The sequence below is a fragment of the Siniperca chuatsi genome, linkage group LG1 (assembly GCF_020085105.1).
Source record: "Siniperca chuatsi isolate FFG_IHB_CAS linkage group LG1, ASM2008510v1, whole genome shotgun sequence".
Classification (NCBI taxonomy): domain Eukaryota; kingdom Metazoa; phylum Chordata; class Actinopteri; order Centrarchiformes; family Sinipercidae; genus Siniperca; species Siniperca chuatsi.
The window spans coordinates 18,440,409-18,460,145 of record NC_058042.1 but is presented as its reverse complement, the minus strand read 5'-3'; the positions used below and the strand labels follow the sequence as shown (position 1 = coordinate 18,460,145).

The 19,737-nt window shown below is 38.8% G+C and overlaps 3 protein-coding genes across 6 annotated transcripts; 1 reads left to right on the top strand and 2 right to left on the bottom strand.

Moving 5' to 3' along the window:
* Positions 1 to 728: 728 nt before the first annotated feature.
* Positions 729 to 2,630, bottom strand: LOC122875595 (protein PIGBOS1). Of its 2 annotated transcripts, none has more exons than XM_044194960.1 (2): positions 2,524 to 2,630; positions 729 to 1,461 (listed from the first exon to the last, which is right to left on the bottom strand). In XM_044194960.1, the coding sequence occupies exon 2, from the start codon at positions 1,414 to 1,416 to the stop codon at positions 1,258 to 1,260; it is 159 nt and encodes a 52-aa protein (XP_044050895.1). In that variant the 5' UTR covers positions 1,417 to 1,461; positions 2,524 to 2,630; the 3' UTR covers positions 729 to 1,257. The 2 variants fall into 2 exon arrangements, with proteins under 2 accessions (XP_044050895.1, XP_044050887.1); XM_044194952.1 differs by having other exon boundaries at positions 2,417 to 2,551.
* pigb (phosphatidylinositol glycan anchor biosynthesis, class B) lies at positions 2,399 to 9,442 on the top strand. Its single transcript, XM_044194911.1, has 13 exons — positions 2,399 to 2,532; positions 4,377 to 4,518; positions 4,654 to 4,783; positions 5,719 to 5,836; positions 5,948 to 6,052; positions 6,613 to 6,743; positions 6,841 to 6,981; positions 7,068 to 7,119; positions 7,210 to 7,421; positions 8,036 to 8,100; positions 8,182 to 8,401; positions 8,933 to 9,110; positions 9,254 to 9,442. Exons 2-13 carry the CDS (start codon positions 4,407 to 4,409, stop codon positions 9,365 to 9,367), a joined length of 1,578 nt encoding a protein of 525 aa, XP_044050846.1. The 5' UTR covers positions 2,399 to 2,532; positions 4,377 to 4,406; the 3' UTR covers positions 9,368 to 9,442.
* On the bottom strand, positions 9,333 to 19,346 carry ccpg1 (cell cycle progression 1). Of its 3 annotated transcripts, none has more exons than XM_044194755.1 (11): positions 19,195 to 19,346; positions 16,886 to 16,975; positions 15,873 to 15,990; positions 15,070 to 15,155; positions 14,795 to 14,984; positions 14,539 to 14,634; positions 13,686 to 14,024; positions 12,985 to 13,100; positions 12,306 to 12,431; positions 10,758 to 12,067; positions 9,333 to 10,290 (listed from the first exon to the last, which is right to left on the bottom strand). In XM_044194755.1, the coding sequence occupies exons 2-11, from the start codon at positions 16,943 to 16,945 to the stop codon at positions 10,098 to 10,100; spliced, it is 2,634 nt and encodes an 877-aa protein (XP_044050690.1). In that variant the 5' UTR covers positions 16,946 to 16,975; positions 19,195 to 19,346; the 3' UTR covers positions 9,333 to 10,097. The 3 variants fall into 3 exon arrangements, with proteins under 3 accessions (XP_044050690.1, XP_044050699.1, XP_044050705.1); XM_044194764.1 differs by having other exon boundaries at positions 14,539 to 14,631; XM_044194770.1 differs by lacking the exon at positions 14,539 to 14,634 and having other exon boundaries at positions 19,195 to 19,345.
* Positions 19,347 to 19,737: the final 391 nt, after the last annotated feature.

The following is a 19,737-nucleotide window of genomic DNA, read 5'->3' as shown; positions in this document are numbered from 1 at the left end:
TTACCTAATTACAATTTTGAGGAAATTGTACTTTACTTGAGTATTTACATTTTCTGTTAGTTTATGCTTCGACTCCACTACATTTCAGAGGGAAATAATGTACTTTTTACTCCACTACATTTATTTAATAACTTAACTTACCAGTTACTTTGCAGATTCAGATCAATACAAAATATAATCAACAATGCATTATTATGTATTATTATAGGTTAAGATAAGACTTTATTGATCCCTGAAGGTAAATTTACAAGCTACCCAGTAGTATATAAAGTATGTTAATTTGACTTTTTTTTAAAAAACAAAATAAACTTACAAAATATAATGTATTGTTAAAGAGTAAACCGCTGGTTCACGACCTTTCCAGCTTGTAACCCCTTACAAAAGTGTCCGGTTGGTGCCCTTAATCACATTTCAGATGTGAGTTGATAGCACTTCCACTCCTAATCTTCTTAGATGGTTTGAACTATTTGAGGCCCAAAGGTGTAAAATTATCCAAAATTTCACAAACAGAGCAAAGTACGATGAAAAGGCCAACATTTTTTGATATATTTGTGTATCAGAGTTTTCCTTCCATTAGCCATTTCATTTATTTATTGTGTGACCTTCTGGAGGGGACCCAACCCCCTGAGTTCCCCACCACAGGATTAAACTACTAAACTTTATCTAAAGTAGTTAAAACTAGCTCCACCTGACAAGATTAAACCTGCCTGTTTCTACAGCTAATGCTAATGTACCTGAACAAAACTGTGAACACACATCTTAGTCTTTTAATCCAATGTTTTGTACTTTTAGTTGGATTTTGAATGACAGAGTTTTAACAGAGTATTTTTACATTGTTGTATTGGTACTTTTACTTAAGTAAAGGACTTGAATACTTCTTTCACCTCTGCCGGATGTAGTGGGTTCATGCTGTAAAAAAACTATATTGTATAGCTTCATAATTCACAGATATTAATGTATTTTATGTTGTATAATAAAATGTGAACCATTTTCAGGCTTATGTGGACCACAGACCTAATTTTCTGTATAAATGTTAATCCCTGTGGGGAAAAAGGCATTGTGAATCTGACAAAGGAGCCCATGGCTACAATACTTTTTTTGGCAGGCATGTATAATGAACATTAAATATTTTATTTTTGTACATTAACAATCAAACAAACAACCCCAACGAAGCATGAATTTATTCTCCAGCTCCAGCAGCCTCTGAGTTCTTCTGGCTTCTGTCTGTGAAGTATTTCCTGGGAGTGAAGAATTACTTCAGTCTGTTTCATTCTGTTTCTTAGGCACATCCTGGTTTTGTTGTCCTGAAGTCTTCAGCACCGGCTCAAAATAAGGTCTGTAGATATAAATACCACCAGCGACTCCAAGCAGTGTGGCAAAGGCCATCTGTGTGAAGGGTATTCTTCTTCGAAACATGACTTCTTTTAATATGAAATCCTAATGTTGAGACACAAGATGATCCTGAAAGAAGAGTAAAGTGGTGTTATACAAGACACTTTATCTGGACACTTTTGAATTATAATCTAAGTGTCTTTTTAATCATTTTGCATCTCCTCTGCTCTGTTGAATGTTACATGTTCTTGCGAAATTTTAAGCATAACTTGCTGCATGGATGTTGTTAGCTACTCTACACACAGTGAAAATAACTGCCGTGTTGCTGGCTGTGCTGGAGCAATGCTACTGTTCTAATAGCATACAGTAATATCCAGAGCCATCACATAGTATTTATGCATACATTTCAACATTTTAAAAAGAAATTAAAAAGAAATCCACAGGATTCCTCTGCATGTTCCTCAATGCACATGAGAATGGCTCAGAGGTTACCTTCAATCCACTAAGTATGGTGCCTTTTTACAGGATCAGGTCTATGTGAGAGTGAACCTGCAGCCCAGCGCACAGCTCAACACACATAGTTTTATTACTACCAATTACTTCCAACACCATCCATCCTCAACATCTTAACACTGTTTTTACAATTACTAGAGTGTGAGGTAGATTTCCATGTGCTGTTTATTGTTTTGCACCATAATACCAAAGCAAATTCCTTGTATGTGTAAACCTACTTGGCAATAAAGCTGATTCTGATTAAGTCATTAATCAAACACTGATATTTTGCACTGGGCTAGATACTTTAATCAATGGATCCATCAGTGTGAACTCAATAGAATAATTAGACTGCCAAAATATTAGTTATAGTCATACAAAGTATCGTGCAATACAAATGTGATTTTTTTTCCCTGACTGCAAAACTATTTCCACTGAGCATTAAATACAGTTTAATGAGTCTTATTTTGACAAATCCAGACCGGATATACACACACTAGCTTGACATTTTCCGAACCGTTCCGCTGAATACAACTCAAACATGACATTTTAGCTAGTTTAGAGGCGATTCTCTATAACATTTATAACTCACCGAGGAAGCGGTTTATTCGAAGTGTCTATTATCACTAAACACAGACTGACGGAAGAACACAGAGGTTAAAACACAAGATACAACTAAAAGACTCCAAGGAGACGTACGTGCAGCAGGCAAGAACTCTTCTTCTACTCTAAATTCTGGCAGAGCAGCTAAAAGCTGCAGTTCGCCGCCTGGCGGAGCAACGGGGGAAGACGACACGGCGATGAGCACATTTACCTGAGCGACATTACAAAGACTTGAGTTTAAATCATTTAAGCGGTAGTGGAGGAAGTATTCAGATAAAGTACTAATACCACGCTGTAAAAAATACTCTGTTACAAGTGAAAGGCATGCATTGAAAATGGTACTTAACTAAAAGTATGTAAGTATATTTAGGAAAATGTACTTAAAGTATTAAAAGTAAAAGTACTCAATGCAGAAAAATGTCCCCTGTGTTATATTGTTATATATTATATCATTAGATTATTATTACTAATGCATTAATGTAAGAGTAGGATTTTACTGTTGTAGTTGGTTGAGGTGGAGCTCATGTTTAACTATTCTATATAGGGCTACAACTAATTTTCATTATGTATTAATCTGGTGATTATTTTCTCGATTAATCAATTGATCGTTCAGTTTGTAAAAATTCAGAAAATAGTGAGAAATGCCAATAGTGAGAAATGCCATCACAATTACCCAGAGCCCAAAGTGACACCTTTACCTTTTTTTGTCGAACCAACAGTCAAAACCTCAAAATTATTAACAATAAATTAAAATGATTAAAATAAGTAAAAAGAAAAGCAGCAAATCCTCACATTTGTGAAGTTGGAACCCTGAAATGGCTTAAACGATTATCAAAATATAGTTGCCAATTAATTTTCTTTCAATTGACAAATTGATTAATCTTTTCATCTGCACATCATACAACATCATATTTTATAAACCCTTCGTATGTTTGTATGTAAAAATCTTAATTTGTAAAGTAACTAGGAACTAAAGTTGTCAAATAATTGTAGTGAAGTAAAAAGTACAATATTTCCCTTTGATATGTAAGTAAAAAGTAGCATTAAAAGAAAATACTCAAGTAAAGTACAAGTACCTCAAATTTTAACTTCAGTACAGTACTTGAGTAAATGTACTTAGTTACATTCCACCACTGCATTTCAGGTTTTTCACTGTAATGTATCCAGGGAGAGTAACAACGGATGAAAGGGAATGATAAAAACAAAAATACTAACGGTAAATTGAAATTACTGCTTTTACAAAGTCAAGATTTTGACTTGCTCACTATCGTTCTTATCTTTTAGTAAGCCGTTTTGTCTCATTAAAAAGTCAATACTTGGAGTAACTATCTCAATTTTCATTCATCATAATAATTTTGACTTAGTAAATCAGAACTCTGACCTTAGCATGCTGTGATTCTTACTCAAAAAGACATAATTCATTTCTACTTTCTCATGAATAGTAATGATGAGTGAAGTCAAGTGATGTCTTTTTGTATCTATAATTTTTACTTTACCGTGAGTAGTTTTATTTTTCTCCTATTTAACATTTCCTCCGTTGTTACTGTGTAAAATGGGCCTCCATACTTACTTTATATAAATCAGCTGCAGTTAGAAAATTGAAGTGTTTCTGAGGCTCATCATACTAAACCTTTACTTTGAAGTCGGGAAACAACGTTCCACCGGAAGTAGTTATGAATGCGGAAGTGCAGCCAAAACCTCTGAGCACAGTTCAACCTGCGCTCACTGGAAGTTAATATTATTCATTGTCGTGTAGCCGAAGAAGTAAAAGTTTAATACTGTTGGTAAAATAAGCGGAAAGATTGAGCAGGTTTTTTACCCGCAGCACCTGACCAAATAGCTTACGTTCATTTCGTAAATTTAAAATTGATTGTACCTTATTTCCTTGTGTTGAAGAGCTCACTTAGGCTTTGACTCTGACTGGACACACCTGACTTACATCCTGACAGGTGTACTATGTCGAAAGACAAAATGCCCTGATGGAGAACATCCGATCACGTCTGAAATTTGGGAATAAAGTCGAAGATGTGAAACTGAGGAAACGAAAATCCCAACTTTATCCAAAGGAAGATGAATCTCCTCTTAGCAACGGTGGGACCCTTATGTGATATTTTCATTTCTGGACTAAAACTAGTAGATTTAAGTAGTGGTGACCAAACAACTGTGAGCAGTGATGATGAAAATAAATTAGTAATGTTACTAATATGAAGTGATTCCACTCCACAGGTGTGCTGAGAGCCAGAGTTGTTGTGTTTTCTGTGGCATTCAGGCTGATCAACTGCTTCCTGGTTCAGACCAGCTTCGTCCCAGATGAGTACTGGCAGTCTCTGGAGGTTTCCCATCATATGGTCTTCAAATATCCTTTCATCACCAGTATCACCTGCAGCTGTGTGACTGGACTTGTGACAGTGTAGTGAGGGCTGCTTTAAGGAAAATGTTCATTGTAAATAAATAAAATAAATAATGATCTACGTCCATCAAATTCCCAGATCCCACAGTGATGTATCCAAGTAGTTCAATCTGCAGCAACCAAACAGCTTTCAGTTTCTCTCCATTGTTCGGATGGTCTCATATTGTAACTGTTAATTATTTCTGGTGCTCTAACCAGGTCAGTTGGGAACCTCTCGCGCAAAGGAGACCTGGCCAAGATGACAGTATGGAAAGCTGCAGATAAAACAATACTAAAAATGTCAACAACACAAAGAAGGCTAGAATAAGCTAAGACCAGAGAAAATGAACAAAGGAGTCATCTCTCAGAGAATTTACTATAGTGTCGAATTCGGCCGAATATTCTTCAGTTTAGTTTTCTTTTGCAGACAATTTCAAGTGGCTTGAGCAGAAAACGCAAAGGCTTTCTGTACAGACAGCAGAAATATGTCTTACTCGACTTTACTTTTCACATCACTGCCACATAGAAAACACGGTTTAGCAATGAAGAAAATGCTTTGTCGGATCATTCGCTGTGTGACTATGCAGAGGTGTTAAACTCTATAATCATTAAGAAATCACATGCAAAGAAACACCTGCTGTATGTCTGTCTGTGTACGTGGAAACGAAGATTTGAAAAGGTGTCTTTTTTTCTTTTTTTCAGCAGCATTTTCTTTTTCGACACAAGTATGTGATTTTGCTGTTTTGCCAACTAGAACTCTTGGTGTTTGAGTCACCTGCTCTCAAAACTGAGCAACAAAGCAACAAGCAACTCTTCACATTTGTGAAGCTGAAACCTGTAGCTTCATTATTTTTTATTTTTATTCTATTCTTTTATGCTGTTACAACCTTAACAGTGTTGACTTATGGGTATCTGACGTGGGAATGGAAGGCAGGAATAAGAGGATTCTCCTATCCACTCTTCTTTGCATTCATATACAAGATATTACACTTCATAAACTACGACTCAGTCTATCTCCTGGCAAGTTCACATATCTTCTATTCAGACAACTTTTATATCGGCATGTCTTTGACCAGATACATTTCCAATAGTCACTTTGTTTCACTGATCCTGGTGTGGTTGGTTCTGCAGATATGGCTTCCACGAACGATTCAAGCACTCCTGGCTGCGTTCGCAGATGTCAAATTCTTCTTCCTCATCCGAACGTTGGAGAGTCATCATGTTGCAAAATGGACGGTAAAGAGTTTACTTGCACACTGTGTGATTTTACTGCCCTTTATGTCTGTTCAGACCTCATGCAGATCTTCTGTGTTCAAATCACAGACATTTTCTTTAATTTGAGGAGAGAATACAACTGAAGAACGTGTATTATTGTAATGAACGGAGAACACAGAAATGTAAGATTGTAGGCGTACAAAATGTGATTAATCTGTACGTTTAGGTGTATTGTGATAGTATCCACGCTGTACATTATTTTGATGATTTGTTTGGTTGTCTTTTACCTTGACTTTCCTTTAGATTTAAAAAAACTCTTTTGGATTGTTTAGTTAGTTAGTTTATTGTCCTCGGCTTCACCACACAGCATTAAAAACAGCAGGACAAACAGCATAAAAACCCCAAATACAGTAAAGAATAAAAAGGGAGAAGCGCTGGATGTTTGTGAAATCACGAGGAAGCAATGTGTACTTGCTGAACACATTGTGACGGCTCCTACTTGCAGTTTCATGCTGTCTCAGTTCTCTAGTCACCTAAAATACACGACTTTCCTCACTGTTTCTTCTTGTTTTGGTCTGTAGTTCTTCTGCCATCTGTGCTCGTGGTTCTCTTGGTTCTGCTGCACCAGGACTCTGACCAACAGCATGGAGACCACCATCACCTGTCTGGCTCTGTTTTACTTCCCCCTCCCCGGGTCCAAAACACACAGCAGGTCTTGACTCAGTACACCTTCACCTTTTCTCATTTTAAATTAATCTCCTCTCTAAAAATAGATAATTTACAGACACATTGTTGATGTTTTTTTACAGCAAAAAATATCTGACCCTGGTCGCCTTGGCTGTCGTCATTCGTCCGACAGCCCTGATTGTCTGGTTTCCTCTGCTGATGTACCATTTCTGGCAGGAACATAACAAACTGAGACTCATCACTCATAACTTCATTCCTATAGGGTTTGTACTTTTAATCTCTCGTCAACTTCACCTGTTTTTCGTCCTCATGTCTTTATTGCTATTATCCTTTTTTTCCTCATTTCCAGAGCGCTGGCTGTTGGGATTTCAACTGTGATCGACTGCATATTCTATGAAAAGGTCAAACATTAAATCCACGTGATTTTTAAAGTACAGTGACTGCTGCTGATGAAGTCAAATGTAACAACAGCTACTCTCTCTGTTTGTCAGTGGACCATGGTGCAGTTCAACTTCCTGAAGTTCAACATCTTCTACGGTGTGGCTGATTTCTACGGCTCTCATCCCTGGCACTGGTACTTCACTCAGGGCTTTGCCGTCGTGATCGGCCCTCATCTTCCACTCTTTCTTCATGGGTGCACCATCGCCTTCAAAAGATACAAGATTCTGTTGGCAGCAGTCGTCTGGACACTCGTGGTTTACAGGTAAAATGTTCACATTCATGGGCCCGCATTTATCAAACTTAAAAGAATAGAAGAAAATAATAATTTAATTTCTGTTTATGTGCTGTAGTTATCTACAATCTACTCTTAACCAATTTAAAAGACCTCTGGAGTTTGTGAGTCGGAGTAATAGTGAAGCATCTTTAATTTCATCTTATACTTAAAGATGGAGTTTTCTTGTAAACAGTTATGTTTACGTTCAGTGTTACTCACCAAAATGCACTGTGCGTGTCCTTGTTGAATGCATCCCCTTCCTCATAAAACATTTGCAAAGCTGATTGTTTTGCTAACTTTGAAACCTGTATTGTTTACTTCCATATTTACTTGCTGGCCGTCTTCTTCTTTACTGCCTTTGCTGGCACATTTCTGTGTTTATTGGCGCGTTGCTGCCACCTTTAATCAGCGGAACAGCGTGAAACCACTGGCAGGACTGTATCGTGGGCACGAGAAGAAACAAAACAGGGACCCACTCGTAAAAACATTGTTCCATAGTGCTGCTAGTGGTCAAAAACTCCACAGGGCTTCACTTTTAGGAGTTTGATGAGCACAAGTCCTGGTCGGCAAACAAACTGACATGTTTGAATCCTTTGCTTCAGTTTGCTTCCTCACAAGGAGTTCAGATTCATCTACCCGGTGCTGCCGTTCTGTATGGTGTTCTGTGGTAAGCTTTCAACTTCACATCAAAAATGTCTTTGTGGTTAAGAACAGCCAGATGTGTGTTTTAATACCTCTTGTGCTACAGGGATATCTTTGGCTAATCTGAAAGCGTGGCGACGAGCTGCTGCGTTCGTCTTGTTAGTGAGTAACCTGGCTGCGGCTCTGTACACCGGCCTGATCCACCAGCGAGGCACTCTGGATGTCATGAGCCGTCTTCAGACACTTTGTGACGTCAGCAGCATCTCCACCGCTCCGCAGCCAGATGTCCTCCTCCTCATGCCCTGCCACTCAACACCTTTTTACAGGTACAGTACAGCCATTCACACCTGAGGGACAGACTGCAGGTGATGAGCTGCATGATGGGATCTGAACAGTGATGAGGTTATTCTTATCAAAGAAGATCATTCATTCTTGACCTTGGAAATGAAAGTTGAGAAAACAGTCTCACCTCAGGTCCATTTAGTAGCTGTTGTTGAAGCTTTCGACCACGTCATATGTTCCATGGCAATCAAGCAAACTGAGTCGAAAGCTCCAGAACAGCTATTAAAGGGCATTCAGGGCACTATAGCAGCTTCGATACACAGATACTATAACAGCACTGAGCTGTTGAGGACTAAATATGCTCCCCACCTTTCAGTCCGACCCCCATAAGTATCATGTTGGAGGTTATTCTTTTCAAAATGTAAATATGTCGTCCATCTCTGAATAATAAGACTGGCTAGGTGAAAGTAGAAAAAAGAAACTTCCTACCTTGTACTGTCCCTGACCTAACAGGCTAAAAGTGATTTGATTGGCTGATGCTCCCTGCAGCAGCTGATGGTTTTCTCTCTGTGTAGCCACGTCCACTGCCCGATGAAGATGAGGTTTCTCGAGTGTCCTCCAGATCTCGGAGAGGAGGGTTTTGTCGACGAAGCCGACAGATTCTACGACGACCCTCTTCACTGGCTCAGGACTTCATTTCCATACAAATCTTCTCTACCGACCCACCTGGTTTTGTTTGATGTTTTGGAGAAGGTAAGATATTCACAAATGATATTTCTCTATGTAGTATTGCAGAACAGTGAACCCATTAATGTGAGTCACAGCTGCATTAAAACACTGGACTGTGTGTAAGTATAAAATTTTGTCTAAACTTTTGTGTTTTGTCGTTGTTGTAGGAAATCTCCGTGTTTTTGCAGGGGAATCACTTTGTGAGGACAGCAGAGATATTTCATACTCATTTTCCAGAGGGAAGAGTTGGAGGAAGCATTTTTATTTATGAAAGGCACTGACAAACACTGGAACAATGGCAGTTATGGATTTGCTACTGAAATATATATTTTAAACTTAAATGTTATTTTGAAATATCACTTGTCAGATGTGTTTTTTATTCACAACTACATTTGGTGTGACATTATTTTTTCCAGTAATTTTTTGCCCCAACACATGTAAATAAAACAAATAAAACTGCCAGGTCCAGTCAAAACAAGCTCGAGGTGGAATGTTAGAAAACTGCATTTTAACTCTGAAAGCAGATTGCAACCCGTCACACAAACTGTCTTTGTAGCAGCAAATTAAAACAACTACACGGCTGTACCACTGACTGTATACAGTCTATGGGCTGTACACGGAAACATCCTAAATGTGGCACGTCTGTTTTTTGTTTAACATAGAACAATAGTTTGCTTCCCAATTAACATTTTTTGCTCAATATTTTTATGTTTATTTTTAAACATTAAGTGCTGTGGTTGAAGATGAGTATCTGCGGAAATCATCAGGTCCATAATTTACAGTGTTTCATTTTCACATTTGTAAAATGTTAAATGAACTCCTACTTCTCATGTAGGAAATGTGCAGATGACGTAAGCCACATCTTTCACTCAAACCTAATAACGATTACGTCACTAAACATAAAACAGATCAAGGACGTTCAGTAGCTTTAAAAAGTGACCATTGTGCAAACATACAAAAAAAAAATTAAATAGATTTTGCAACTATAATATTAAACCAGTTGAGATATTTTCAGTATTTGGGATCGAACGGCATAGGACCCAGTTCTATTTTGACGTCAGCAATGTGTCTGTCTGCGTTTTTTCCCGATCTGCTCCACTTGCGTTCACTGTGTGGCCGAGATCTGGCTCTCTGCTGCTTTCGCTGTTGATGCTTCGCCCTCGACTCCTCCTTCGAGTCTGCGTCGGGTCTTTCAGACGGCCCGCTGAGTGATTCAAACACAAAACATAGATGTGAATATTAGTGTTAAACTCACTAATTACTCTTCAAGCTGCAGCACGATAATGTAAGAAAACGTATTCACAAAACAACCATGTTTCTCCTGACTGAGTTAAGAGAAACATCTGAAAAAATAAGGGGCGTATCTTAACTTAAAGACTCTTTTTGAGTCTAAAAAGTTCCTCACAAAGTATTTTAGCTGTAAAAGTAGCTCCCAAGTCTGAGAGGAGAAAATAATCAGCTAGCTACTAATTGGAATTAATAAATTGGAAGTCTCTACTTTAGTTTCAGATTAAGTTCTTCAATCCAGGAAAATTCTTGGAAAACTTGAAAATTATTGGGAAGCTCCTCAGTAGACGTTGCTCTATGCAACTTTGTGAAAAGAGGATACTCTTACCTGGGAACTTTTTGCATAATTTAGGATACTTAGTGAATACAGCCACAGAGACTTACTTCGGGCCATAGCTTTTTGTGTAAGCCTCTCCAAAGAAGTGCCGGTAGATGTAGTCATCAAGATCTCCGAACACGTCGTCATCAAGGCCGTGATACTCGTGCATGTCGGTCAGATAGTCCTCCACGCCGCGGACAAAGTGTGTGAACAGCATCCGGTCGTGGATGAACACTCCGTTGTGGAAGAAGTTGTTGATGAACGTCTCCAGCTCTTTCCAGTGGTGGAAGTGGTCAACTTCTTGCTGCAGGTAGCTCTGCAGCAGCTGGTAGAATTCGTCTGCTCTGATCGGCTCCATGGCTTTGTTGAAGAGACTCATGGACTCCTGGTAGGCGCAGTCAAAAACCCCGGAGCATCCTTTCAAGTTGGCCTTGTGGGTGTTTTGACCTTGATCGTCGTGAACTTTATATCCTGATTTTCGGGTGTTGTGGTCGCTCTGAAAGAAGTCGTGAAATTTGTGCGGGTCTCTGTGATGAGGCTTGTCGGATCTGTGCTGCCACAAGTCTTTTGAATTCTTGTCATCACGTCTCTTATTATAAAAGCCTCTGGCTTTGTTGATGAAGGTCGAAGCCGAATCTTTGAAGTGTCGGAAAGTTAATTTGACAGAATCTGAAAACTTCCTCAGGTTCTCCTTCACAGCTGCCTTTGCTTTCTTTATCTGCTCTTTGTGGTGATGGACAAACTCCTTGGTGGAGTTCTTCACAGCATCAAATGTCTCTTTCACTTTCCCTGCCATGCCCTCTTTTGGTTTTTTCCCTTTGGACTCTGTGTCTCCTTTGGCTCTTTCTTCTTTGGTTTCCACATACAGCCTCTCCCACAGGTCAGAGCGCTGCTGCTCGAAGCTCAGTCTCTTCTCCAGCTCCATCAGACGTGACTGCAGCTCTTCTGCCTCTGAACCGGCTTCCTTTCCAGCTCCAGGGATGCGACTTCTCAGCAGATGCAACTCTCTCCTCAGCTCACCTGTAACCAATCTCTCCTTGTCGAGCTTCTTCCTCAGTGTCTGTGCTTCAGCCATCATATCCTCCCTCTGGCCGTGGAAGCTTCGGATCAGCTGTTTCTCCTCCTCCAGCTGGTCTTTCAGCCTCTGGTTTTCCAACAGCAGCGAGTCGGCAGCAGCTCCTGTCGCCTCCCAATCGCTGATCTTAGAGCGCAGTTTTCTCAGCTCCTGCTGTAAGGTGGACAGGGACTTTTCTTCACGTTCCAGGGAGCTTTTCAGCTGCTGGTTCTCGGCTGTCAACCTCTGCTGCTGAGACACAATGTTCGTCCTCTCCTCAGCCTTCTGTTTCAGCAACATTTCCAGGTCATCTCTCTGGGCCTTTTATGGAAAAAACAAGGAACAAAAGAGGGAAAGTTATGGCTTTTAAAGTGACGTTTACATCAGTCATGATTATTGAAGGCGAACACAAATCATTTGAACAGTAAAACAAAATGCAAGGAGAAAAATTAAACAAAGAGCTTTTTGCTTCAGTTTTGACTTATAACTCATAACATTTCCTTATTATAACATTTGCATTTATATTATGTTACCAAAACAGTACAGACTCCCACATTACCTGAATGTACGCCTTGTTGATGTTGAGCTCCTGGTTTTCTTTCTTTATCTTCTCAATCGCCTCTGTGAGCAGTGAAATAACTTTTTGCTCCTCCACGTCATCCAGACCAACTTCACCTCTCCGGACCTGAGTGAGAAAAGGAAGAAACAAGTTATTGTCCATTAAACTCGTGGTTACCTGGGTCATGACTGTTGAAGGTGATGAGGACGTTAACTCAAAATATGAATCGTTCGGCATCCGAGTAAGTAGGTGAACAACAAAACAATACATTTACAATGACTTGTATTACAACATCATTTAAAATCTGTCAGATTTATTTGTTTTATATCATCAAAGTGGAGCATGGATTTCCAAGTTACAAGAGCTTCTGGTAATATTTAGGGGTGTTCCTCATTTACACAGAATGACCCAAAAAAGTAAAAACACCTGTCTGGTGTAATGCAATGAAATAAAGAGCCCTGCAGCAAATACTACCTTACTTTGAGACTTAAAAAGGTAGGATTTATCATGGGGACTGTTGTATTGGGTTGCATTGGAATGTGAAAGTAAACGTTAATAAAATAAACACAAAAATAAATATTATGCATGAAATAAGTCACAAAAGTCAAGAGCATGTCACAGAATGAGCTAATGATTATTGTTATGTACGTTCTGAGTTGTGACCTGTGTTGTCACTGACCTGGTTTGTAAAAGGTTTTTCTCTAACATGTTGGTGAAGCAGATCTCTCACACCATCAAGTTCATTCACTCTGATTTTCTCCACAGTTTTCTGTCTTTCTTGAATCTGGACTGTGCCTGTAAGTGAAATTTGTAACACGAACACATTATTTACACACAACATTAGAAAGCATTGTTGGGGCAAGTCTACATGTGATGAAGCAGCAGTCTACAGTGATCTATGATGTCTATAAAAGGTCACACACAGTTATGAGGAACAAAAGTGGGACAGGTATAAAACCTACAAACTGTAATAAGCACTGTAGTTCCCACCAAAGATAAGAACCGCTGAGCTATCTCTTGCACCTGCTCTTACATCTAAACTAAAGAGCTGTGTGAAGAGAAACTCTGGACAGAAAGACCAAGAACCTGAAGACAATTCTGACGCAAAGTACATTTCTAATGCTGCAACAGGAGACTGATTGACAGATAATGCGTTTCAAGTACCTGCAGCAGTAAGACACTCTAGTACAGAAAAAAAATCCCTTATGAAAATCAGTGGGATTATTTGATCTTTCACAGACGATGAAGGTGCTGTACTGTAAATCTTTTAGCAATAACAAATATGTACATTCTGCTAACTGGAAAGTTTAAATAAAGTTTATTTTCTACATTTACAAAAAACTTCAGTAAAATCTTCCAGTTCCGCAGTGAACTTCTTACCACAGAAGTGTCCAAAGCCCATGCTGATGGCTATGACGAGGGCAATCAGGATACACGTGTTGAGGATGCTGCTGCGCTGGCCTTGCATTTGGACATCCGGAGCAACAACGGGTTTAACTTCTGCCCGCTCCTCCTGCTGCCCCTTGTCTTCCTCCTCCTCCTCCTCCTCGACACTCTGATCAGACTCCAGCGCCGCCGCCTCCTCCACCTCAGGTTCTGTCACGATGCTTGTGGTATTCTTCCTCAACCTTCGTCTTCGGACAACACTACTGGCGCTTCGCCCTGCCTCATCCTCGCTGCTGCTTGAGTTTGTCACTGCAGGCTGCTGCGCTGGGAAACCTAAAGCAAAATACACAAAGTTATGGTCGCAGTGATCATATGGTGGAAAGAAATTAACAGAAAGAAGAGGTTCACACAATAATGACATGCGTAAATGAGGTTAATCATGCAGATAACAAATATTACAGATTAAGAGAAACTGCTTCGCTAATGCTGAACAATATTGTTGCAAAGTCTTGATCCAATTTTGTGTTTGTGAAATGTTTTTTAGAATACATTAAAGGAATAGTTTGACATTTTCTAAAACACATTTACGTTCATTCGCTTTCTTGTCGAGAGTTGAGGAGATCGACAAGAAATAGATCTACAAACACCCACACATGCACACACGTGAAAAAACAGTGAAGGAAACCACGCTGCATTTTTTTCATATGTGGTTGAACATGCTTCTAAAAGAAGCACAGCTGGCTCACATCAGCATGTGTTCTTGTCAGCAAGTAATCAGGATTAGTTCTGTGCTTTGCTGAGCAAGCCTAGCATCGTATTAGATTCACTCCGGTTTCAATCAGGCCACCTGGAAAAGAGCGGCCTCCAGTGAGCTGACTTCTCAGATGGTAGCCTAAGTTCACGAGACTCTGTGGAAGTTTCCAGTGACTCAACATCAAACCTGCTTTGGCGACGTGGAAAACAGGCAGAGGAAGAAAGTTTTTGTGTTGACGTGTTAAATTTCTCTATGTTGACTCTTTGGCTGTGAGTGTAAACAAAATCAGCTTGCTAAAGAAGACATATGACAGTTCAGTGTGTCAGTGTGTGTGGTCCTGTAGCCCTACCAGTCTCTGCAGCAGTGAAAGCATACTGGCTGCTGCAGGAGGTGCCGAGGTAGAACTCCTCATTGGCTGCCGCCTCCTCTTCCACCTGAGCGTGCCCCTCCTCCTTCAAGTCTCCGAGAGTCACAATGTCTGAGTGATCGCTGGAGGACAACAGACTCACATGCTCTTTCCCTGTGGTGTTGTCTCTGGCCTGGAGAAGATATTTATACTGTGTATTGAAGATGGAAGGCGAAGGGAGCAGCAAGTGGCTCTGGATCATTTACAGAACTTCTCACCTCTGAGACATACAGTGTCTCATCTATGGTTTGTTCTCCCAGAGTGTCCTCAAGTGAATCAGCAACCCTCTCTTCAACACACTCAGCTGAGAATATAATAAATACAAATTAAGATTAATGTGTGAATTATGATTGTTGATTACAAAGTCATATAAAAATTTTCATTGTTGTCGATTACTTTCTTAATTAATTGATTCATTGTTTGGTCCATAAAATGTCAGAAAATAGTAAAATGTCCATCACAATGTCCCAAAGTCCAAGTTGAGATATTCAAATTGCCTGTTTTGTTAAAACATCAGTCCAAAACCCAAATAAATTCAGTTTGATGTCATACAAGACTAAGAAAACTAGCAAATAATTGCATTTGAGAAACTGAAAGCAGTGAATTTTGGGCATTTGTGCTTAAAAACTGACTTAAATGAATCAGTTAAGAAGATAGTTTCAGATTAATTTACTGTCAATTGACTAATCAGTTATTTGACTAACTTTTTCAGCTCTAATCATGATTAATATTTCTTTTCAAAACAAATACATTTCCAAGGACAAGCAGCACAACAAACACATTAAAACTAGGTACAAAATGTAAACGGAGGGCAAGTTATGAGAAATAGGTCAAAATAAAAAATACACATTAAAAGGGCAAGTTGATAAAATGAGTTTTAAAGAAAAGTAAACGGCTACTGTGTGAATTTCAGATGTCACACTGATAACTGGCATTCAGCTGAAGGAGATTTAGTCATTCTCACTTGTTTTGTCAATTCCATAATTTTCCTGTACACACATAAACACGATTTTTTTTTTACCAGCAGATGCAGCAGCCTGTGTGTCCTGCAGCTCTACTTCCTCAACTGGAGGGCGCTCTAACAGCTCGGCTCCATATTCCACTACAGCCTCCGATGCCAACGTCTCGATATCTGAACCCTGTGAACACAATAAACATACATTAAAACTGGGCATGATGGGAGAAATACATCTTTATCAATTCACATTTATAACTAATACATGATAAATATGAATAATTCAGACTTCTATGTAAGATGATATATAGCATTAACTGGTTTTATTAGAAATACTAGAAAAGCTTCCCGCAGTAAAAGATAACTGACATTCGCCACAGCAAGCTAAATAACATCAGTTGGTCAGCGTGATGCTAAAGGCATTTCAGTGTAAAGGTTTCATCAGTGTATATGTTAAAAAAAAGAAAGAAAAAGGTAAAATATATGCGTATATATTTCAAAAAGATCCCATACAAAGTGAAAAACAGCAAATGCAGCAAATTATAAGCAGAAATAGTCTTTAATTGCACAACCCCAGCTTGGATTTTAGGAATTAGAGTATTTTTGCACACAAGTTGCTGCAGTTCATTCTAGGGAATTGCTGATTTTACCCTTTTAACCCCTCATTTTTTCATAATGTGGTAATGTTTATTAGCTTGTGCTGTCACATCAGTGTACTATGTCTAAAAGTATCATATAAAACTCTATAAAGTTTGTCTCTATTGACTCACAAAGGTCAGCTCATATGCTGCTAAGAAATTAGTCTCCAATAAAAAAAATAGAAAACAGTTCCAGGAATGAGTTGAGAAGAAATTGCGAAATGTTAATCAATTTGCTGAAAGTTGTGATCAACTTGTATGATTGAGATAATCAACTGAGTGTGTCATTTTGATGACATTCACAGAGAAACATCATTTTCCACTTCTCATTGTAATAAATGCTTCTCTCCTTGCTGCCACCTCAAAATGTCAAAAACTATACAACAACAAATGAAAATAGCTGGCAATAGGAGATTAGGAATAAGGAGAAAGGATTTATACCTCATTACTAATAATGGTCCATCCACAGGACGACTCTGCATCACTTGACGTCTCTGACATTTCTGTCAATTGTCAGCAATAAACAGGGATCTAAAGGAGATAAGGAGGGTAAACACTGGAGACAGCATGTTGTGCTGAAACAGATAAGGTAGGTCAGTGTGTCACGACGAGCTGAAAAATAGTGCGATGATTAATCTTCAGTTTAAGCAGGAAACTGATACAAGCATCTGCTACTAAGTTACTGTATTTATTTGATGAAAATGAATGGGTTGATGCTGCGATTCAGACCTGCCTTTTGGTGTGGTGTCACACTGATAACAAATAATGATGCTAACATTTAATTCTGAATCAGGTGTACACCAATAGGCTGCTCGTGTATCTGATTGAGCAAGAACTGTTTTCTTTCCAAGAGGTGGCAGGGTCAGCACACCTGAACACAAGCAGCCTGTAACTGTTTCACTACTGGAAAGTACCCTTCACTGGAAGGTACTGGAAACAACTTATGGTTTGTTTTTGATGGAAAAAGTGCCACCAATGTATAGAGATACAGTAGTTATATATTAACTATGAGTCACATCTGGTTGCTTTGGAAAAAATAAAAATGTTATCAGTAATAGTTAAGCACTATTGTTATGGGTGGCTAAATCTAGTTCCCTTCACCATGTCAGCACGATGCCCTGTCTAGTTCTGTAATTCATACTCATTCCCACCTTCATTACTTTTCTCTAGCTGGTCATGAACTGAGTACTTGTCTTCGCCACTTGAATACTTAAGTAGCTAGTTCTCTATATCTAAAAACATAATTTCTCTTCCCATAATACACCAATCTGGAATAATACATGTATACTGATAAAGAATACGTTTTATTTTAAAGGATGGATGACTGGAGCAAGGGATATGGTCTATTCAACATCTAATGGATGACAGAGGCAATATGTTGGACTACAATGAGTTCAGTCGTAAATACAATCTAATATGTACTAGTAGAGAATATTTTGCTGTGATTAGAGCGATTCTATAAGCCTTTATTCGTGTGTTTAAGGGGGCCTTAATGTACACATTGATAGTACTAGGTACTGTTCACGTCGTCTATTGAAATTTGTCCTTTTTTAGACAAGAAATGTAATAACACATTTTTAAGATCTTCTCTCACCAAGGAATGTTTTCCCTCGTCTCTAAAAAGGAAGTACATATAGCAGGAATACATCACTATGGCCTCTAAGAGAATTAGATGTAGATATCTCAGTTTCCCTATACTGCCTAAAGCTAAAGAAGGACATTTAAAAACAATTAATGACATTTATCCCTGCAGTGAATTTTTACAACCTAGGTTCAATTTTAATTGTAATGAATGTGTATTTTGTAAAACAGAAATAGAAACAATTGAGCTTCTGATGTTCTCTTGTAATGTATCTAATTTATTTTGGGAGGATTTTCACAATTGGATATTGAGTAATATTTTGATTATGCCAGCCCTGACTTATAGTAATATTAGATTTGGTTTTATAATGGAGGACAGAAAATTTTAATTTCTATACAATAACTTGATAATACTCACCAAATATTTTTTACACAAATTTAAATTCTTAAAAACCACCACACATTTCACTAAAGTTTGAAAAGTTTCATCTCTTTAGTTAGATTCACTGAACTTGATTAGATCTAGGAAAGCCATATTTCTATATGAATATTTATCAGTTTTATCATTTAATTGGACCCCAGACAGAGGATGACTTACAATTTTACATTTTGTTTTTCTGGTTTTCTTACCTTTTATGATTTTTTTGTACTTGTTAATTTTCATTTTGATTGTATTTGCTCAGTCTTAACCATAGGTCCTAACCTGTACTTCTTTTTGGGAAGTTACTATGCTTGTTAAATCTGTACTCTGCAATAAAAAAAATTAAAAATATAATAAAAGAAACTTACGTTGTTAGTTAGCTAGCTAGCTATATAAAACAAACAAACAAACAGAAGTAACAGCGATCTCTAGCGGTGAGCAGCTAACAGAGGCGATGCCAGCTCCTGCGGCCTGACAAGCCAACGGCTGCTCAACAGCAGAGATTAGAACGGTGAACACTGCAGCCGTTAACTGTAGCTGACGTTAGCTTCGTCTGTTAGAATTAAATAACGTCATTTAACGGTTGGTTCGCAGCCAGTTAACTAACTTAACAGGCTAGTTATTAACGTCACCTCTCTGGACATCGTCGGAACAATAAATTAGTGCCATATCGATGTTCGTTATGTATAGCAGCCCGTTAACATCACTAGCCTTTAAAAAAAAAAAAGAAGAAAATGACTAAACTCACCGGTGGTTTGTGCCCAACGACGAGGCAGCTGTTTACAAGAAGCTCCAGTTATTGCAGTATGCCCTAGCCCAGGTTATTTTCTAACAACACTGCAAACCGACGGGAAATGTAGTTTAAAAGAAGCATAGCTGGACACGCAGCGCAACGTCTTCATCGTTCTCTATGAACTACATTTCCCTTCAGTGCGGTTTCCAAACAGGCTCAGCTAGGGTGGAGCAAACCGTTCAGAAACAAATCTTGCGGCTCCGAAAAAAACATAAACAAGGAAGCGTGACAAAGCAGACCGCACACGGAGTTAATTATGTGTGTGTTTGTGTTGTGCTGTGGCAATAGCAGAAGTTTTCAAAAATCATATGTGTATATGTGAAAAGTTCAACTGTCCATCAGAAAGCACGTGCTCGTCGTTGATTTGGGCTGTGAGCGCGTGTCGTGTGGCTATTTGGTTGAGGAATACAAAGTTATGTTGCTCGACTGGTAGGTAGGGTTCAGTAACTGTGCATACTGCGTGTACAATGACTATGAGCTGCAGTGGAGACTCACCTG